Genomic DNA, 19,059 nt, shown 5'->3' with positions numbered 1-19,059 from the left:
GCTTAGAAATAAACCAAGTCAAATACTTCAGCTTCAAGCAAGGACTCCTCAGAGTGAACTATTAGTACAGTAAGTTACACTTCCCAACCTTGGTCTGCTTTTGCATGACAGGTGTCGATTAAACAGTCACTAAATGACATACATTAATGTGGGAACAAAGCAAGAGCCCAGTTTTATTATATTAGTGTAATTAGGTCTTATTCACATGTTTAGAATTTGAAGTGTTAACCTTTTCGTTAAATTTGAAGAGGTATTAATCAAGCTACATTATATTGACTGAGATACAAGTTGTCCTAATCTGCTACTTACATTCAACTACAAGGACCACAAATGAAGGTTAACCACAAAATTTTATTCACAACCATACACAGTGTGTCAGGTTTAGCGTTTTCCACCGACGCGGGGTGCGCTGACCTTCATGGGCTTTGCGATCTTGGGCTTCTGTGCAGCCTTGGCTGCAGCCTACAGAAGGCGAGAAAGGTATATTGACATGTAATGGTATGATATACCCTATAATTTGGTAAATTAGGCTGCGCTAAACAATCACATTCAGTTTACCTTAGCAGGGGCTGCAGGTTTCTTTGCTGCCTGCTTTGCCTTCTTGGCCTCCTTGGCAGCTCTGAGAAAATAATGAAAATCTATCAGCCAAAATAATGTAACATTGCTGTAATGCAAGAGACAAGAACAAAACAAAAATAAGGAGCTCAAATTACATCAAATTAATCCTAAACGCTTTTAAATTTGCCATTTAGTGCCTCACCTGATGGCCTGTTCCCTTTGGGCCTTGCGGACCTCGGGCTTCTGGTTCCTCTTGGCCATGATCTCAGCCAAGGAGGCCCCAGTGATGGCCCTCTGGAATTTTGCTGTGCGGCGAGTACGCTTCTTAGCTACCTCTTCCTGTTAAAACAATGGAGATACTGTGTTTATTTGTGGCTATAAACAAACTGACAGATGTCGCAAATAAAAGCAACTCAAAAGCTTCCCAAAGAATAAAGCCTGTGCTGTAACTTGAACATTAAATCAGTAAAACATCTAACAGATAAAAGAAATGTATGTGTCAAGTCATCTGCTGGAATCACCAAAACCACTGTTTCCATTGCATTCTATAATGGGCAGGTCCAGTTCTCGACAGATTCAGCACAGTAGTAAACGTTACCAACCACTATGATCTGTTTTCACTAATGCTTAACTAAACAAAGACTACGGTTAAACATTCTGTTAATTACAGTAGGGTTAAACTGCTCTAAACAACCATAACTTGTTGGAGACTTTGGAGGCTGGCCAATGGTGAGATGTCTATAAAGACGTCAAGGGCCAGTACTATGATCTCCAGTTGTTCTGTGGCTGCAGGTGTGGAGTGAGCACTGCTGCCCAGAATGCAAAACACAATCTGGCAACAACACATAACACAGATGAGCACCATGCACCCCATCCACCTGCAGCCAAACAGTATGACCTTAACAGGGTTAAGGTCCTGTGTCTTTTCCAAAAAAAAAGGCAGCTGAAAAGTTTGACTCCTACAGTAAATGTTATGATGTTATGTTATGATTTTAAATTACATCAACTGCAGTGGTTTGCAAGCACCAAACTAGAAAGCCAAGTTTGAATGCTAACACACAAAGTCCCCATTTTCTCTTAATGGTACCCAATGCACAAGTAACATGTTACTTACAGACTGGCCCTTCTTGTGCTTGCGTCTGTACAGCACGGTCCAGTTGATCTGTCTGGGGTTCCTCTTGGCCAGGAAGGCAGACTCGCACTTGGCGTTCAAAAACTGAAACACCTGAGAGGAAAAAAAAGAAGTTCCATCTCTTTATAGGACTGCCTTTAACAGTTTACTTTATTGTGCTTTGTTAATTATATAAGATTGTATATTTATGTTAAACACAAATGTAGACAACAGAAGCTCTAATATTCCGAGCATAGATAAGTCTATTCTAAGAGAAGACAAGGTGACATGTAAATTTTTCAACAATGTTATGATCTGCAGTAAAGCGACAGCAATACAAAAGTACCCATTAGTGCTACATAGTGAGTGGCTAGTTATTTAGCCAACTTTAGCTTAACTCAGGATACTAGGCCTTTCAAACAGACTTTATTCAACAACAGAAATGGAAGTGTCTCTGCAAACGATTGCCGTTATGAATTAATTCAGTAAATTATCCCTTAAAAGTTCTATAACAGCGTGTGAGAATGTGGCTAGCTTAGCCGAGTTACCTTTCCGTCTATCCTGGCGTATCGGCGGCCATGACCGGGGTATATTTTATACCCGCTGAAACTACACAGTTCGACCCTGAAAACAACAAATACAAAACATCACTAAAAGAAAACGATACACACGTACGCTAAGTTCAGGAATTATAATGAAAATGGCTGTTTTAATGCGAAGATGATATTTGATTCTATTCCATTAACTCACTTCATGACGGCTACGAGAGGGCACAAAACCGGAAAGAAAGATGGCGGAAGCGGAAACAGAATTGGAATAGTTAAATACAATATTTATATTTACGCACATAAACTACGGGTGTGTTTATTTCTTTATTTTATATCATGGGTAATATACACACATACATATTGTATATTAGAAAATGTTTAAACGAAGTTTATACGCGGTCGTCACATTGCTGACGTCACAATCTGACAGTTGCCTAGAGAACGTATATCAGCAAGTGGCCAAACAGTAATTTCTGGTTTATTAATTCAAATAAAATATGGTATAACAGAAAAAAAACATTTGAAGACGTCACTTACTGGTCGATCTAAAGTCATTTTTTATCAGCTAACATCAGTGTTATCGAGTCCCGGCGGTTTTCCGCGCTTTAGAAAACGACCAAAATTGTAGTCTTTTTGTGTGACAAGTACGCCACTGTGCATTGAGAACGAAAGCCCATTTGAACTTCATTTCCCAGAAACCTGTTGGTGGCGTCGTTTTGACAAGCGCCAGACGCAAAGTCTGTAGCTAACAGAGTTGTAAGCTAACGTTAGGTGTTGTCGGGGGTAGCACCATGGGTGTATCAGACTTACAGTTTGATACAAAAGCTGGTGAGTTGACTGCCGCTGGATGTTTATGTTAAACAGATAATATGGGGTTGCGTTTCTTTAAATTTAGCTGCTATGAACGTGTTTAATGGTAACCTAGCTAACATTAGCAGAGGCTTCGTTGTCTTTGCACAGGGGGGTGAAACCATCCCGTCTCAGTTATCCGGCATCAAAAATGATCTTCAGTTATCCGGCATCAAAAATGATCTAGTGTTAAAGGTTAATAAATACTTAAACCAAAAGAAGAACTATTACCCAATTTTTCTTAATTAGGATTAGGGTTTAAGAAAATGTGCAAAATATTCCTCGGAACATCGATCCTTTATTCCAAATTCACAGCTACCTTTAAGGGCATACGTGCAATAGAGAGGAGCAAACGTATAGCTGTTGTGGTTTCCCCACTTGATGAATCTCCACATGTTTTACCTTGCTAGGACCTGTGATGGATCTTTCAGCACAGGACATGCAAAAGCTGGATCCCAGTTTCATGTGTTCTGAGGACACTCACACTCTAATACTCGATCGAAACCACATCATGAAGCTGGACCACCTGGAGAGGAGTCCAGGCCTTCAGCAGGTAATAACCACCTAGAAATGGATGGTGTTTTTTTGCATAGTTCTCACTTTAGTTAGACAAATGCTATTAACCTGTGGTTCTTTATCTAAAACCATTTATTGCCTTTTGATAGATATTTGTTTTTTTCCCTTCAGCTGTCTGTGGCCAGTAACCGTCTGGTCAGAATGATGGGTGTGGCTCGGCTCACAGAGCTGAGGGTCCTCAATCTTCCCAATAACAGCATTGGCTACATTGAAGGGCTTAGAGATCTGCCTTACCTGAAATGGCTCAATCTGTCTGGGAACAATATTAAGGTGAGGAGAAGAGATATTCTGTGTTACTATACTTGTTCTCAAGTTTACCCTAATTTAACCACTTATACATTAATTCATGCAGGTCATTGAGCAACTTAACAACTGTGTCTCACTTCAACACCTGGATCTGTCTGACAATAACATATCTACCATTGGGGACCTGACTAAACTGGTGGCTTTAAAGGTGAGTCTCTAAGGTTGAAATGGGCTGAAACAAAATGGTGTCTTAATAACAATTAGTTTGGGTTTTTATTACTTTGATTTATTTGATGTCAAATTTTCCAGACACTTTTGCTTCATGGAAACAGTATTACAACTCTTCGCACTGTTCCTGCTCAACTTCCTGCCCATTTATCCATTCTCTCCCTGGCAGAAAATGAGATAAGAGATCTCAATGAAGTTAGTATCTTTTTATTGTAAGGAGCAATGATCTACTTAAATTATAGTGTCATAGCTTCACTAACTCCTGTCATGTCATTTGCAACTTTTTCTATTTTAACGCTTCTATAGGTGTCATACCTGGCTCCTCTCCATGAACTGGAGCAACTGTCCATCATGAGCAACCCGTGTGTTATGGCAACCCCCTCATTGCCAGGATTTGATTATCGGCCATACATCATGAACTGGTGCCTAAACCTCAAGGTCTTGGATGGCTATGTGGTGTCACAAAAAGAAGGGTGTGTATTTTTTATGGAGTTACAGTCTATTAAAACCTGATTAATATATACATTTTTGAATCACTATTTTTTTGAATGAACTTGTCACAAATACAGGCTCAAAGCAGAGTGGTTGTACAGTCAAGGTAAAGGACGCTCATACCGTCCAGGTCAGCATGTACAGCTGGTTCAGTACCTTGCCACCGTTTGCCCTCTGACCTCATCCCCAGCCTTGGAGACAGCAGAAGATGCCAAGCTGGAGAAGATACTCAATAAGCAGAGGTAATATTCTTCTCTTAGAGAGAATGCACACATAAATATAGAAAATAATTACTTAAATTATTTCCTTTTTCCTGATGTTTGTATTTTTCAGGCTTCATCAAAGGCAGCTTTTGGAGGAGACCAGAGAAGGCTGTCCCAGTCTTCCTCGTCCAACTCAACTAAATGTAGAGATCCACAGTCCCTCACATGCAACGCCACAGGGGGGAGCCAGAGAGGTGAAGAACAAGTCCTCATCTGCTCCAGCTGCTGCTCAGTCAATCAGAGAATCAGGTAAGAGAGCTTTAGCTGTTCTATTTATATTCAGCAAACCAGCTTCCTTTAACTTTATCTAAACAAAATTTTTTGTATGGTTTTGATATATTTCCTTTTGCTTTCTTTCTAATTTGTGTCTAAATTTAATACAGAGCCAGTAGTGCAGTTCAATACTTGGGTGAGCTGCGATTCTTCCCACACTTTATTGCCAGTAGTTCGCGGCCCAAGGCTTGAAGATGAGCATATCTACTTAGAGGACATTCAGACAGATGAGGACAAGCTCAATGGCAGCATGCTTTCTTCAGAGTCTACCTTCCTTCCTTTCACATCTGATATGGAGCCACAAATGACACGGTCTGATAGCGAGGATGAGACGGAGACATTTGAACCTGATTCCTTGGCTCCAAAGCACCCAACACGAACCACAAAGCACAGCACAGACAAGAAACATCATCCACCTCCACTGGACAAGCTAGAGAGGAAAACATGTGAACAAGAAGTTATTTCTGGGGAAGCGACAACAACTGGATCGCAGCAGTTCAGAGTTAGCACACCACAGGGTGACCTGGAAACATCTTCGGACCTTGATAAAGCTAAGTTGTCAGAAACCCCTCGGCAGGAAGAAAGTGGTATCTGCTCCAGCAACTCAAATATGAATGCAGACAGAGCAGCAGTTAAAATACAGTCCTGGTGGAGGGGTCAGTACACTCGATGTTTTCACCCCATGGCTAAAGAGGTGCGCAGTGAAATCCGTTTGCGCAGGATGCAGGAACACATTGTCTTCCTGTCTGACAAGCTGGAAAGGTAACCAACAGAAGAAAACAAAGTTTTCTAATAGCATATTATTGATTAGTCTTATTTGGTGTTAGTTTGATTTATAAAACGAGTTGCACTTGTGTATATGGATGTAGATCTATGAATACTAATGCATAAAGTGCTGAAGGAATAAACTGATGTATTTTTAGTGTGCAGAAGCAGTATGAGGAAGAGAAATTACAGCGGCTAGTTCAGGAAGAAGCTGTGAAGTTTCTGTGGAAAGAGGTCAGTAACTGGAGTTTCAGTGTATCAGTCTTACACAATTTACACCATATAATTTTTATCAGATATTCCCTAGAATGTTTTGTGCTGGATTGCTCATTAGTTACATTTGTTTTCATTTATAATTATGCTGTGATTTCTGTCTAGCTCCAGTCTATGCAGCAGTGGAAGCAGTCAGTGGAGAAGCAGCTAACTAACATCACTCAGGCTGTCACCGCAACTCAGTCCTCATCTCCTGGAATATGCAAGGCAGAACTGACTGCTGCATCTAGAACATCAAACCCACACAACATAGATGTGTCCTTCCCAGACTCTGGCTTCCCATCGACTGATCGTCAGGCACAGGAAGACAGCTTCCTCAGCAGCGGGACAGCAGACTCTCTGAAGACCGTGCGCTCGCTAAGCCCTGTTCAAAGCGGCTTTGCTGTCAGTAGCAATGATGTGGACAGTGCAGACTGCAGTCTACTGGAGCAGTACCTTTCCTCAGTGCAGCAGAGGGAGGAAGAGGCTGAGGAGGTGATCAGTGATAGATCAGAAACACCACAGCCCTCACCCAGCAAAACACCACAATTCAACTCCCCATTCCAGAAGGCAACAGACAACCAACTAGAAAAAACAGAAGGAAACACTACAGGCCTTGTGTGAGAGTTTAATAGGCACCTGTACAGAGTCATTGTTAACTGACAATGTATGAAGGTGATGAGATGTGGGGTTGAATTACATTGATGCCTGGTGAAACTTTGGGCTTGCATAAAAACTGCACTTATCTTGATCCAGAATCCAACACGAGCTTAAAACAATATGTTCTTGTGAATGTAACCTTTTTTTATGCACTCTACTTGGCTCTGTGTTCCTATTTATTGAATACTGGCACATTTGTGTAAAAACAGTGATTGTGATCTACATTCAGCACACAGTACCTTTTTTAAATAGTCCAAGCATATTCTCTTTATTGTCACCCACTACCCACTTATTGATAAACTGCAATAAAGCAGATTTGTTGTGTTAAATGTAGTGCACTAATAAGACATTCACTGGTCATGATCAACAGTAATCATAGTGACACCAAATGTTATAAACTAAACTGTACATATCAAACTTGAAAATCAAAATACCTAATGTTCAACATTACGATTCTGATGATAAATCTGCTATTTAAAGATTTTTAAAATTTTTATATCATTTTGAAAATCTCTCAATCTTAAGTTTTTAACATTTATATTAAAACAGTTTAGAATCAATAAATAGAAAACGTGGTGATTATCATCAATAAGTAACGACAGTTGCAATTTTATGTCATTTGCAATTATGTTATTTTACTCTGTTATCAATAAAGATTTGAAAAAAAACCAACAACTCCATATATGGTGTATGACACATCCTCAATACGACTCCACAGTATTTCGACTTCCGCAGCCAGGCAGGAACACAAGCACCGTCCAGCAGTTATCTGCTCCGTCCGTTCGTCCGGTAATATTTCCTCAACATGCTAATAAATTGTCATATCGTGTAAGTACGAGGCTAATGCACGGCTGAAACAGCTGCATAATAGCTGAACATCCTCGCTGCCGTATGATAGATTACAAACATATCACGACTATGCGCTTTGCTGTCGGCTTCAGCCCGGTTGCAGCCGTTACAACAGTGGATGACCGTTAACTGATGTCTCAAGATGGAGATAACGGCACGATGAGGCGCGAGCCGCCAACGTTATGTCTCATGTGTCGAAACTGCGTCAGAGACACTTGAGTTAAAATCAGCTGTGAATGTCAGAATTAAATGGTTAGACGAAGCTGCTAACGACGAATCCTCAGATTGGTCACATTTAAATTCAAAGCCTTTATTTTGTTTATTACGGCATTAAACACTGGTGATTTATTGATCGTTATCTAAAACCTCCGGTGACGTCATTTGTGGTCCCCCAACTTAAAACTACTGTATACGCTCTACTACAGTACGCACATATAATGTCTGGATGCTGTTACCCATTTGTGTTCATGTTTTCAAGCTGTGCTCATTTCCTGTTTTGTTATGTTTACCAGTGTGCGGTCGTCAGAAGGAGACTCTGGGGACAGAATTATGCCATTACCGTGCTGACAGTGAAACAGCCGGATCATGGGAGACAGAATGACATCACCATGTGCCGAAATCCGTTCAAGTATGCCCCCGTCTTCCTCTGCCTAGTGGTGTCCGGACTCATCTTTGTTTTGCGTAACATTCACAGTGTCGAGGTGAGCAGACAAGTGGCACCAGCACCAGTGAAAAGTCTGGACACATCTTCTCTTTTAGCGGTCGCTTCACTGTTGGTATGCGTCTGTCTTACCACTCCCCTTCTTCTTTAGAACTGGAATTGCCACACCATCTCGTCCCTGTACCACATCCAGAAACGGATCCACTCGTCCCTCCTCCGGGCAAATCTACCTACTTTTCACCACAACCGCACTTATTGTGCTCATCTGGGCCAGAAACCCTCACCTGAAGATGAAGTGGAGGAGCGGTACCTGTTGGACTCCATCGCCTGGCCTGGGCCCACTCTGTACTCACCCACCGCCCTGCGACAGACTAGTGACCCTGTCCACAGCCTTTTTACCATCCTTCCCTCGAAGGAAGGAAGGGAGTGGCATGTGGGTGACCAGCTTGAGGTCCTCGTCCAAATCCATGACTTCCAGGGTCGCCCTAAGCGCTACGGGGGGGACTTCCTTGTGGCGAGACTACACTCTAAAGAGCTTGGTGCAGGTGTAGCAGGTGAAGTGCTGGACCATAAAAATGGATTTTATTCAGCTGTGTTCCCACTTTTCTGGGTGGGACCTGCGCAGGTGGAGATCACATTAGTGCACTCCAGCGAGGCTGTCGCTGTGCTGCGACGGCTGAGGGAAGAACGCCCTGATCGAGTGTTTTTCAAAAGCGTGTTCCGTTTGGGATTCCTGTCGGAAACCACCGTGTGCAACCTGTGCCTGCCCTCTGACCAGGAGCCTCTGTGCAACTACACAGACCTTCACACAGGGGAGCCCTGGTACTGCTACAAGCCTAAGATGCTCAGCTGTGACACCAGAATCAACCACGCCAAAGGAGGCTACCTCAAACACCTCCTCACCAACAACGAAGCACTGCTCTTCCAGAGGTCAGTGTTACAGAAAAATATCTAAGACTGACACATATTATTTGTTATTTTCAACCTTTTACACTGAACAACTCTCTTTTTTCCTAGTGGTGTAAACCTCAAAGTCCAAATACATGCTTCAGGACCAGATCGAGTCAATGTGCTTCCTCCCAGGAAGGGTATATCTCTAATGTTTTGTTTCACAACCTTTTGATTTATGTCATCATTTGATTTATTCTAAAACGTGTTTTGCATTGTGTCAGATACATTTGAGATAAAAAGTAGCAGCGTAAAACCAGAAGACATTAAGCTAACACCATCAGGGTATTACTACAAGAACATATGGAGGCCACTGGATGGTGAAACAATGGGCCAGTTCAATAAACCATCCTCCATCGTCCAGTGTCTGAAGAACAAGGTGATCAACATGTATGGAGACTCCACTGTCAGGCAGTGGTTTGAGTACCTCATTTCTTCTGCACCAGGTGAGTCCCGCTGTTTAGTCTTTGATATTCTGCCTAACCTTGTGCATCCTACTGAAGACTAAGTTCCACTTATTCCATTCTCGCCAGAAATCAAAGAGTTCAACCTACACAGTCCTAAAAACGTTGGGCCGTTCATGGCAGTGGACAGCGCTCACAACATTCTGCTGAAGTACCGCTGCCATGGCCCGCCCATTCGATTCACCACCGTTCTGTCTAGCGAGTTGAGGTACATCTCAAACGAGCTGGACGGCCTCTCCGGAGGCCCCAACACCGTGGTGGCTCTCAGCATCTGGGCCCATTTTAGCACCTTCCCCGTGGAGGTGTACATACGGCGGCTGCGTCACATCCGGCGGGCAGTCATCCGACTCCTGGAACGCGCGCCGGGTACGCTCGTCGTGATCCGCTCGGCCAACCTCCAAGCCTTGGACCAGGAGGTAAGTCTGTACAACAGCGACTGGTTTTCCCTGCAGCTGGATAAGGTGCTCAGGGCCATGTTCAAGGAAGTGGATGTCCTACTGGTGGATGCCTGGCAAATGACCTTAGCACACCACCTCCCCCATGCCCTCCATCCACCACCAGCCATCGTCAAGAACATGATAAACATGCTCCTGTCCTACATCTGCCCAGAGAATAAGGGAGCCTCATGGCACTGACAGATGATCTGTTGATGAATTTATTAGTTAATGTGTCTCTGTTTGGCTATTTTAAAAATGCCATCTTTTCTCTAAAGCTACATTCCCTTTAAATAACATAATTACAAACCCTAAGCTTTTCTGTCTCATTTTCATCTTTATAACAGTGACTTGGCCAAAGACTTTGGCACAGTGATTGTTGCTGCCCATCTGTTTTAAGTGTAAGTGTGTGTGTGTGTGTGTGTGTGTGTGTGTGTGTGTGTGTGTGTGTGTGTGTGTGTGTGTGTGTGTGTGTGTGTGTGTGTGTGCGCGCGCGCGCGCGCGTGCGGACACACACACACAGGACAATTTACATTTAGCTACCTTTACCCTTATGTTAAACAAACCATCACACTGAAAAACCAGATGATGATGACGACATCACAATCAGAATTAAGTTAGAGTAAAAACTAATCACTGGATTCCTAGAGCTACCTTTACCCTTATGTTAAACAAACCATCACACTGAAAAACCCGAAAAGCAATTTGTGTAGTAGTAGTACACAATAACAGACAGACACTATATTGCTTTAGCATGGTGGGAGGTCAATGCCATGCTTTGAAAATCTGATACACATTGTCCTACGTTGTCTCACATCTGTTTGTTTACTACCTGAGATTTTGAACTTAAACGTCACATCCTTTGATCATAATACTATGCATATCTATGTATGTCCTAAATGTACAGCTTAGTTCGCTTTGCTACTTCAATGATTTTGGTCAGACTGTGAAGAGCTTCAAGAATTTCAAATTTTAACTATTACAACAGAGATAATTTGTCAGCATATGTGGTTTTGGATATTGTCTTCAGCTGTACCACAACTGTTACTGTAATATGTCTAGTGCAATGTGCTACTCACCACCTTTTATATATAAGTATGCCAGTAAAAGTTCAATATATTACATGTTTTACAAATAAAAGAAATTCTTGAAAATAATGTGTGATGATGTGTAACGGTCATCTTGTCAAGCCAGTATTTGTGTCCTTACACAATGAGTGCACACCTACATGAGCAGATAGAAATGACTCCCCATGTATTCAGTGGTAATGAAATGCACCGTTTCTTACTGTACATGTACTGTTTGGTCAGAAACATGTGGCTGCACTTGCTGCTTGGAGCATGAATAATGTGCTCCGTGCTACCGACCTGGTTGCAGCTCTGCTCCTCAGGTTAGTGATGTCGGCCAATAAGAACTGGTTCACATTAGGACAACATAAATATATAGACATCAAATTAAGGTGACAAAAGAAGGAATGCTACACAGCTTAATAGGAGTAGCTGCCAGCAGGGGGCAGCACATCGCAATAACCGTTAACACATGATACTGACCTACAGTACACGCCCCAATTGACAACACACAAAAATGTTTTTTCTGACAATTTTATTCAAAAAAGTTTATGTTCCCTTGGAAAACGTCAAGCATATAAAGCTAACAGGAGTGAAACATAGGAGACAGTCCATCTAACTCAGCAAACAGCAGCTCTGTGCAACACAGTGTATTTAAAAAAAAAAAAAAAACGGAAGTAGAGGCAGATCCTGGAGTGTTCTCAGTCCTGTCTGAAGGATAGAACATGCACATGGTGTAAGAACGAAGCTGCTACGGGATGAGAACTCTGATCCAGAAAGCAGGTTTGACAAACTCTATGCTGCAAAGTAACGGTGTGGATCCAGAAAAACCAGCACAGCTGCCATTTTAATGCAATAATACACTGATGAGTGAATAAATCAGCAGCGCTTATTATTCTGCTTCTATGGGTTTCAATGCGGCTTCCTGGATTTACTTTCATTTTAATATATATTGAAACAAACCCTGTTAGGGGAAAAGTGCTCACGCATGAGATGAACACAGTCAGACAAATCTAGTTTATTTCTAGTGCAAAAAAATAGGGTCATAGTCTGACTATAAAATATTCATCTTCATCAGTTTTATGCTGCATTTCAAATATTGCAGAGTAATACCCACATTACTGTATAGGGTATATGAAAGGCAGGGATGGTTTTAATCTAAACTGAGGATGATGGGTTTCATTGAGGACAGTAGCTGCCATCTGTGTCCTTAAACGGATGACAGCGTTACTGTTGACCTTTTTGTCAGATGGCTACTTTAACCTCAGACAAGACAAAATATGAAAAAAAAAATGGAGTTGTCACTAAACCTGCTTTTTGAAACATATCCTTAAACAAACAAACAATGTGGCAGTGATGCCCTGAGGTCACACAGAAAGAGGCACTAAGAGTGTGTGATACAGCTTCCATTTCTTTTTTAGGTTTTAATCGGACAGGTTTTGATCGGACATTTCGATCATTGTGCGTTATCTTGCAATACTTCATTTTCCATGCACCATTTTTCAAGAATAAAATACCTCAACATTATACATGTAGCTGGAGGATATCTGATGTGGTGCTGAGTAAATATATATAAAAGCCACCGAATAAAACTGCTATATGGACTCCTTAATATATAAAGTATTATGCAATGTTAGCTTGGCTTATTATTGGCTGTTTAACTCATAATAAGCACTTTACGCTGTGTGACAACAGAGAAGCCACGGACAACAATGGAAATGGTATTTTTTAGGAAACAACTAAAAGGCGAAACTCATTGGCAGAGGACTGATACGTGACACCACTGCAGCACAGATACAGCGCTGAGCAGGATCAAACGTCCTGCACGGCCATGGCCTCCTGTGGCCAGCTGTACGTGTCCAGAGTGAAGGAGTCATAATCAGGACTGTAGATATGAGACAGCACAAAAGCCTCCTTGTCTTTAGGCTCAGGGTACAGTGAAGCAACGTTGTGTTTGTATGCATAGTTGACGATCTGACAGACAAGAAAACAAGATAGGATACAGAAATTAAGGCTGATCAACTCAACTAATCAAATAATTTGTTGCTGACATCATTCAGTTTAGGGCATCTAATTCAATTGATCAGGTTATATCACTACAGCAAACTGGGATTAGATTCTAATTGTTATGATTAAGATAACATTTTAATTGTAGGACGTAGGAGAAATAAAAACACCTACCTTTACTGCAATCTTGAAGGAGACCTCTCTGATGGTGTTGAGAGGAGGATAAAGTCTTCCCTCAGCCAGGTGCTCCTCCGTTACCATGTCAGCAATGGCCTGGAAGAGGAAGGAGATGCTTGTTGACGGTTATTTGACACACAGAATGAAGGGGTCAGCAGGACGTACCTCTGCTGTAGTGAGGAAGATGTCATCAGATATGTGGCGAACTCCACAGGCTATAACCCCCAGAGCGACTCCAGGGAAGACGTAGGCGTTGTTTCCCTGGCCCGGGTAGAAGGTCCGGCCATTAGCCAGCGTCACCTTGTCGAATGGACTCCCACTGGCGAAGATGCCCCGGCCCTGAAAACACAGGTTATTGTTGAGCTGAAATGTGCCCATGGCAAATCAAACATCAGCGGGAAACTAGATTTCTTTATTTTACTCTGAAGGAACCTACGTTTCCACCGTACCTCTGTGAGCTTGTAGCACTGCTCTGCGGTGCACTCTGCCTTGCTGGTAGGGTTACTCAGGGCGAAAATGATGGGCTTGTCGTTGAACGATGCCATGTCTTTGATGATCTTCTCCGTAAACGCCCCTCCGATAGCGGCCACGCCTTTATGTGAAGGACACGGTAGAAGTGAATCCACCAGGAGCGGCTTAATTACAATGTCACAGTCATAGCGTGCTCAGTGCAATTTGTGGGATTCATTATTAATAATCAACCTAATTATATAGGTTAATTATTGGTCAAAGTAACGTGTGGAGTGTTTTAGTTCTTCACACATGCAGTGTATGAATGTCACTGAACTATGACACTGGATTGAATAAAAACAGTCAATTACGTGATTTGTAGCAAATTACAGAGCAGAGCTGGAGGGAAAAGTTCACCTTTAACAGGTTTCTGTGATTTTCCACAGCTAGATGGGTTTTTCCAACGAAAATGTGAAAGAACTGTGTTTCACAAGGGCTGTTCCCAGATATTTACTGCTAATGAGGTCATGAAACCACACGTGTGTTCCCTCCCAGGTGAACTCACCTATGATGGCAGTGGGTTTGATGGTGTGCACCACCTCCTCCAACGTCTTAATGTGCTGGTGCTCGTGTGCAAATTCCTCCTTCTCATGGTTCAGATGGCTCCTTCCCTATAAGTGTATAAAATACTGTTAAAAGGTCACACAGAGCCATCAGTAGGTGGTATAACAGTAAACTATTACCTTCACGATGAGGCCTTTTGAATCCACCATCCAGATTTTTTTGGCAGCTTCTTCTCTACTTACACCTTCTTTGGCCATTGCCATCATGATGAGGTGGGCAATACCCAGAGCCGCCTGGTAATAAAAACAAAAAAAACAGCAGATGAGGCACAGTCTTATCTCAGTGGGGATTAAGGACAGCTGAATAGATCTCTCCCTAATCTTCTCACCTCGCCTGCTCCCTGGAAAACAAATGTGTGGTCTGACAGTTTGTTCTTGGTGATCTTCAACGCAGCCAAGATCCCTGCAACAGCGACGGAAGCTGTGCCTGGAGGACAAAGGAAACACACGGGAGAATGATGGCGACTGACTGGAACGGTGAAACTGTCTTTTTTATGTAATTACACAGCACCTTGGATATCGTCATTGAAGGTGCAGTATCGATTCCTGTATTTGTTTAGGATGCGGAAGGCGTTGCTGTTGGCGAAATCCTCAAACTGAATCAAACAGTTCATCCCGTATCTGCAGGAGGACGACGACCAATCAGACGTGAGGGTCACCTGCACATCAGCTGCTCATTTACTGTACATGTCTCTGCTTACTTGTCCGTCACTGCCTCCATGAACTCATCGATCAGCTCGTCATACTCTTTCCCTCTTATTCTCTTGTGCTTCAGTCCAATGTACAGGGGGTCATTGAGCAGAGCCTGCATCAAAAACGCCACAGTGAGTGAATGCTATTAAAGCCATATCAGCAGTCCTCTGAACCTGTTTGATATGAGATCTGTAGTGTGGAATGATTAGAGCGACACATAGGGCTGCACCAGCTCATAAAACCTGATTACGGTCTGTGTTCACACCGACCTGGTTATCGGTGCCAACGTCCAGCAGCACTGGGAGACACTGCTGTGGCCGGACACCTCCACAGGCCGTGTAGAGCGCCAGCTTCCCCACAGGAATCCCCATTCCATAGCTGCCCAGGTCGCCCAGTCCGAGGATGCGTTCACCGTCTGTCACTACGATGGCCTGAATGGAGCCAAGCATTAACATAATGATGCCACACTAACCTCCCAGTGTGTGTGTGTGTGTGTGTCTGTGTGTGTGGGGGGGTACCAACCTTTATATCTTCTCTAGGCCAGGAATTCAGCATAGTAGCAATGTGGCCTCTATCGTGGATGGTGATGAAGAGTCCTCTGTACAGAAGGTGGTTGTAAAGATAAGACAGTCAATCGGGATTCATATAAAGATAACTACTGAGTGACTGCTCTCACATACACTGAGGTTACTCAGGGACACATAACATATTGCATGCCAGTATATGACCTGTCAAACTGTGCTCTCGCTCACCGCGGTCTCCTGAAGGCCAGGCCGTACTGCTGACACGCCAGGCCGACGGTGGGCGTGTAGACGATGGGCATGAACTCCTCGATGTCTGAGGTCAGCAGGCGGTAGAAGAGCTTCTCGTTCCTGTCCTGCAGCGTCATCAACAGGATGTACCTGGGACAGAGACGTGAACCAATGAAACCAGACATCACGATCGCTACTGAGTGTGACCTTACTGGGTCTTTCAAACTGAAGAGCTAAACCTTTAGTTTTGCCTTTTTAATCACATTTGGTTCAATAAGGCTGTTCCTCATTTTATCATGAAACACAATTAAGAATCAAACTGATTGTCCTGCAGATGTAAGAGTCTAAAGGCCTTTGGTTGCCTCTTTAATAACATTTGATGCAACCAACAAAACGTTGGTCTTTCAGCAACAGCCAGTGGGCGCAACAGATGTGAGGCATTAAAGGAGATTGAGCCCATGAAGTGGGCCAGCGGCTGCGCAGCGGGACGCTCCCTTAAACGCTCCGCGTCTGCTCTCTCACTTGTCCAGAGGGTTGGTGCGCGTCTCGTAGCTCTTCATCACGCGCAGCACTTGCACGTCCTGGGAGAGGAAGCAGGGGGGCAGCAGGCCGTGGATGCCCAGCTGTAAGCGCTCCTCCAGAGTGAAGGCCATTCCCTGCAGGGTGGAGGAGGAGCGGTTACACAACACTGGAGTAAAGTCCTGAACTAAACAAGACATCACGCAGTCCAGCCCACAGTGACTCAGACTGTACGTTAGTCATCACGTTGTTTTGGCTGAGATTCACATCCACACCCAAAGCCAGTGGTCTTTTAAGAAGTACTTGCTTGTTCGTATGGAAACACTCAAAATAAAATGCAGCAAAGAAACGTCCTACAAAAGGTTTTAACAACAGACCACAGGGACAAGCTTTAGCTCTGGTAAACAGCCTTGTGCCCCTCAGCTCTTTGGGTTTTGGTTACTGTTGCTGCTGCTACTCTGACTCTATGCTGGCAGGTTTCCCACAGAGGGACTGAAGTGGGGTGTGAGGTTTAATCTATTTATTCTGTCCAATAGAGCAGGAGCCTGGACCCACTCCCCTGTCAGCTTGAATTCTGTTTTACGGCTCTCCCGCTCGGTTTCCTCTGGACTTCCTGACCCACCAGTTTTGAACGTACCTTTGTTCTGCTGGCTTATTCATGTTATGACCAACTGAGAAACCTGATACTGTCTGTTGTTACAGTGCTGGAAGACATTCAGTTTTTCCACTTGTTGCATGCTTTCCAATTAAAGGCTATTTTTATGTTCCACGACAAACAGATGAGGAACAAGGCACAGCTTTTAAGCGCAGACTGTATATGAGCATTAACTGTAGCTGCACAACACAGCGTGAAGGTTAATTACTGTCGCTGGTTACGGGTGTATCCTTAATAGATTTACTTTACTTTAGTCCAGTATTACCTGCTCACTCTCATAGGTTTAATTAACCTCTGTTAATCTGTGACTGTCTCTTTGGCCACGTGGATAAAAAGGAATTATTTAACACTTTGTGTGTGTGTGTGTGTGTGTGTGTGTGTTTTTGTGTGTGTGTGTGTGTGTGTGTGTGTGTGTGTGTGTGTGTGTGTGTGTGTACTGTGTTTATTAACCCAGTCTATATGGTCGCCTTCAAAACACAAGTTAGAGAATTAAGGGTTTAAATTTAGTGTCTGGTTGTGAAACTATGGGTTGCTCCAAAGTAGTCATCTAATATATATAGGAGCCAGTTCGGTGATTGGAAACTTTATGTGTGTAGAACTTACGCGTACTTAAGCATACAATAAAATTCAAACCACCAGTTTGTTCCTTAATGTGAGCCAACTTTCACTTTTCTGAGCTGGGTTCTACTTCCTGAATGATTGCACTTTACTGACCCATGAATCAGCACGTAAATGCTGAGTGCGCATCAGAGGTGGAAGGAACTGTGGCCGGTCTCCTATCAAGCAAAGCTATAAATTCAGCTACTAAAGTTTTCTTATCTGCTGCAAACACGTAGCATAGTGAGGGCAGAATAGGGGTATTCATTGATTACACTGTGTGGAACAATGCAATGCTTCAAAAATAATTTTATCCACAGATGGAGACTCCGTGCCTGCTTTATCCACAGGACATTACAATTACAGCTGTGTGTGCACGACTTGGGTGGGCAATTCACATTACCCAACACTACTATTAGAGTCAAAGTATGTTTGTCACTATGTGAACAACAAAATATGCCTTGCAGATGTTAGACGTTTGCATAAAGGACTCTAGAATTCATCCGTGTGAGCATAGGGGACATCAGTGAGCTGACCTTATTGAGGTGCGGGTTTCTGGTGATGTCGTAACCCCGCTTCTTGGTGCTGACGCTGCCTTTGCGGGTGGTCCCGGAGTGGCAGACCCGCACGGCGTGGGCAGAGGCCCTGTCCGCAGCAGGGTGAGCGGCGGCACCGGCGAACACCCGCATCCCCCCCGCTGCGGTGCGCCTGCACAGAAACACTGCGGCTCTGCCCGGGAGAGAGTTCATGATGCCTGCGGACAACCGAGAAAAAGCCAAAGACCGGCGCGGGTCACAACAGCAGCTCAGCAAATCTGTCCTCCAAGACAAAACCTGGACCTTTAGCTTTGGAAGCGGAGCCACTTATTAGTCATAAACAACAGGTGCCACAACAACTAGACAGAGTCCGTTCATAGTTGATACCAATGTATAGATAATGTAATAGTGTTGCTCAGGTGGCGGTTAAAACCAGCCGCTGTTTTCATTGTGCTTGGGGAAACCTGCATTAGCACAGCTAGCTACTGTTAGCTTCCTGCCGCTCTTATGATAATTAGCGTTTTCTCTATAAACCAATCTGCGCAGCGGCTAATGCTAAGTGGTAGCTAACGTTTACGTCTTACCTGAAGAAGACGCGAGGCTGCTGAACGACTGGCTTCAATCCTCATAGGCTCAGTGCTAGATAAATGGTCGCTGGTATCTGTGGATGTTGGGGAGGATCGACTGCGAACAGCTGATCCAGGATCATTTGACATTGACCGTTTCCTTCCTCCACCCAGTCAGACGCTAAGAGCGCTAAAAGCCACCAATCAGAGGGCAGCACCGAGGTTGGCCCCGCCCTTCAC

General features: G+C 43.5%; 4 protein-coding genes and 1 non-coding gene across 6 annotated transcripts; 2 read left to right on the top strand and 3 right to left on the bottom strand.

Moving 5' to 3' along the window:
* Nucleotides 1-331: 331 nt before the first annotated feature.
* Nucleotides 332-2,536, bottom strand: rpl24 (ribosomal protein L24). Its single transcript, XM_029137385.3, has 6 exons — nucleotides 2,420-2,536; nucleotides 2,218-2,293; nucleotides 1,673-1,783; nucleotides 761-897; nucleotides 559-619; nucleotides 332-462 (listed from the first exon to the last, which is right to left on the bottom strand). The coding sequence occupies exons 1-6, from the start codon at nucleotides 2,422-2,424 to the stop codon at nucleotides 382-384; spliced, it is 471 nt and encodes a 156-aa protein (XP_028993218.1). The 5' UTR covers nucleotides 2,425-2,536; the 3' UTR covers nucleotides 332-381.
* Nucleotides 1,257-1,437, bottom strand: LOC114847856 (small nucleolar RNA SNORA23). The gene has a single exon (XR_003784287.1). It is a non-coding gene; the product is annotated as a small nucleolar RNA SNORA23 (small nucleolar RNA).
* Nucleotides 2,537-2,862: 326 nt separating the features above from the next.
* cep97 (centrosomal protein 97) lies at nucleotides 2,863-7,150 on the top strand. Its single transcript, XM_029135983.3, has 11 exons — nucleotides 2,863-3,045; nucleotides 3,477-3,619; nucleotides 3,754-3,912; nucleotides 3,995-4,096; nucleotides 4,198-4,311; nucleotides 4,423-4,589; nucleotides 4,686-4,850; nucleotides 4,942-5,120; nucleotides 5,255-5,906; nucleotides 6,068-6,143; nucleotides 6,288-7,150. Exons 1-11 carry the CDS (start codon nucleotides 3,009-3,011, stop codon nucleotides 6,783-6,785), a joined length of 2,292 nt encoding a protein of 763 aa, XP_028991816.1. The 5' UTR covers nucleotides 2,863-3,008; the 3' UTR covers nucleotides 6,786-7,150.
* Nucleotides 7,151-7,518: 368 nt separating this feature from the next.
* On the top strand, nucleotides 7,519-11,341 carry nxpe3 (neurexophilin and PC-esterase domain family, member 3). Of its 2 annotated transcripts, none has more exons than XM_029135988.3 (6): nucleotides 7,519-7,610; nucleotides 8,183-8,371; nucleotides 8,483-9,261; nucleotides 9,349-9,419; nucleotides 9,504-9,725; nucleotides 9,813-11,341. In XM_029135988.3, the coding sequence occupies exons 2-6, from the start codon at nucleotides 8,279-8,281 to the stop codon at nucleotides 10,376-10,378; spliced, it is 1,731 nt and encodes a 576-aa protein (XP_028991821.1). In that variant the 5' UTR covers nucleotides 7,519-7,610; nucleotides 8,183-8,278; the 3' UTR covers nucleotides 10,379-11,341. The 2 variants fall into 2 exon arrangements, with proteins under 2 accessions (XP_028991821.1, XP_028991822.1); XM_029135989.3 differs by having other exon boundaries at nucleotides 7,546-7,649.
* A 421-nt stretch (nucleotides 11,342-11,762) lies between these two features.
* Nucleotides 11,763-18,988, bottom strand: me3 (malic enzyme 3, NADP(+)-dependent, mitochondrial). Its single transcript, XM_029135987.3, has 15 exons — nucleotides 18,838-18,988; nucleotides 18,254-18,471; nucleotides 16,469-16,602; nucleotides 15,947-16,096; nucleotides 15,717-15,792; nucleotides 15,464-15,625; nucleotides 15,203-15,306; nucleotides 15,013-15,122; nucleotides 14,831-14,928; nucleotides 14,622-14,735; nucleotides 14,444-14,549; nucleotides 13,878-14,020; nucleotides 13,594-13,767; nucleotides 13,426-13,524; nucleotides 11,763-13,218 (listed from the first exon to the last, which is right to left on the bottom strand). The coding sequence occupies exons 2-15, from the start codon at nucleotides 18,464-18,466 to the stop codon at nucleotides 13,057-13,059; spliced, it is 1,845 nt and encodes a 614-aa protein (XP_028991820.1). The 5' UTR covers nucleotides 18,467-18,471; nucleotides 18,838-18,988; the 3' UTR covers nucleotides 11,763-13,056.
* Nucleotides 18,989-19,059: the final 71 nt, after the last annotated feature.

This window comes from Betta splendens, chromosome 21 (assembly GCF_900634795.4).
Source record: "Betta splendens chromosome 21, fBetSpl5.4, whole genome shotgun sequence".
Lineage (NCBI taxonomy): Eukaryota > Metazoa > Chordata > Actinopteri > Anabantiformes > Osphronemidae > Betta > Betta splendens.
Note: the sequence above shows the minus strand (reverse complement) of the source record. Positions and strands in the feature narration are given on the sequence as shown.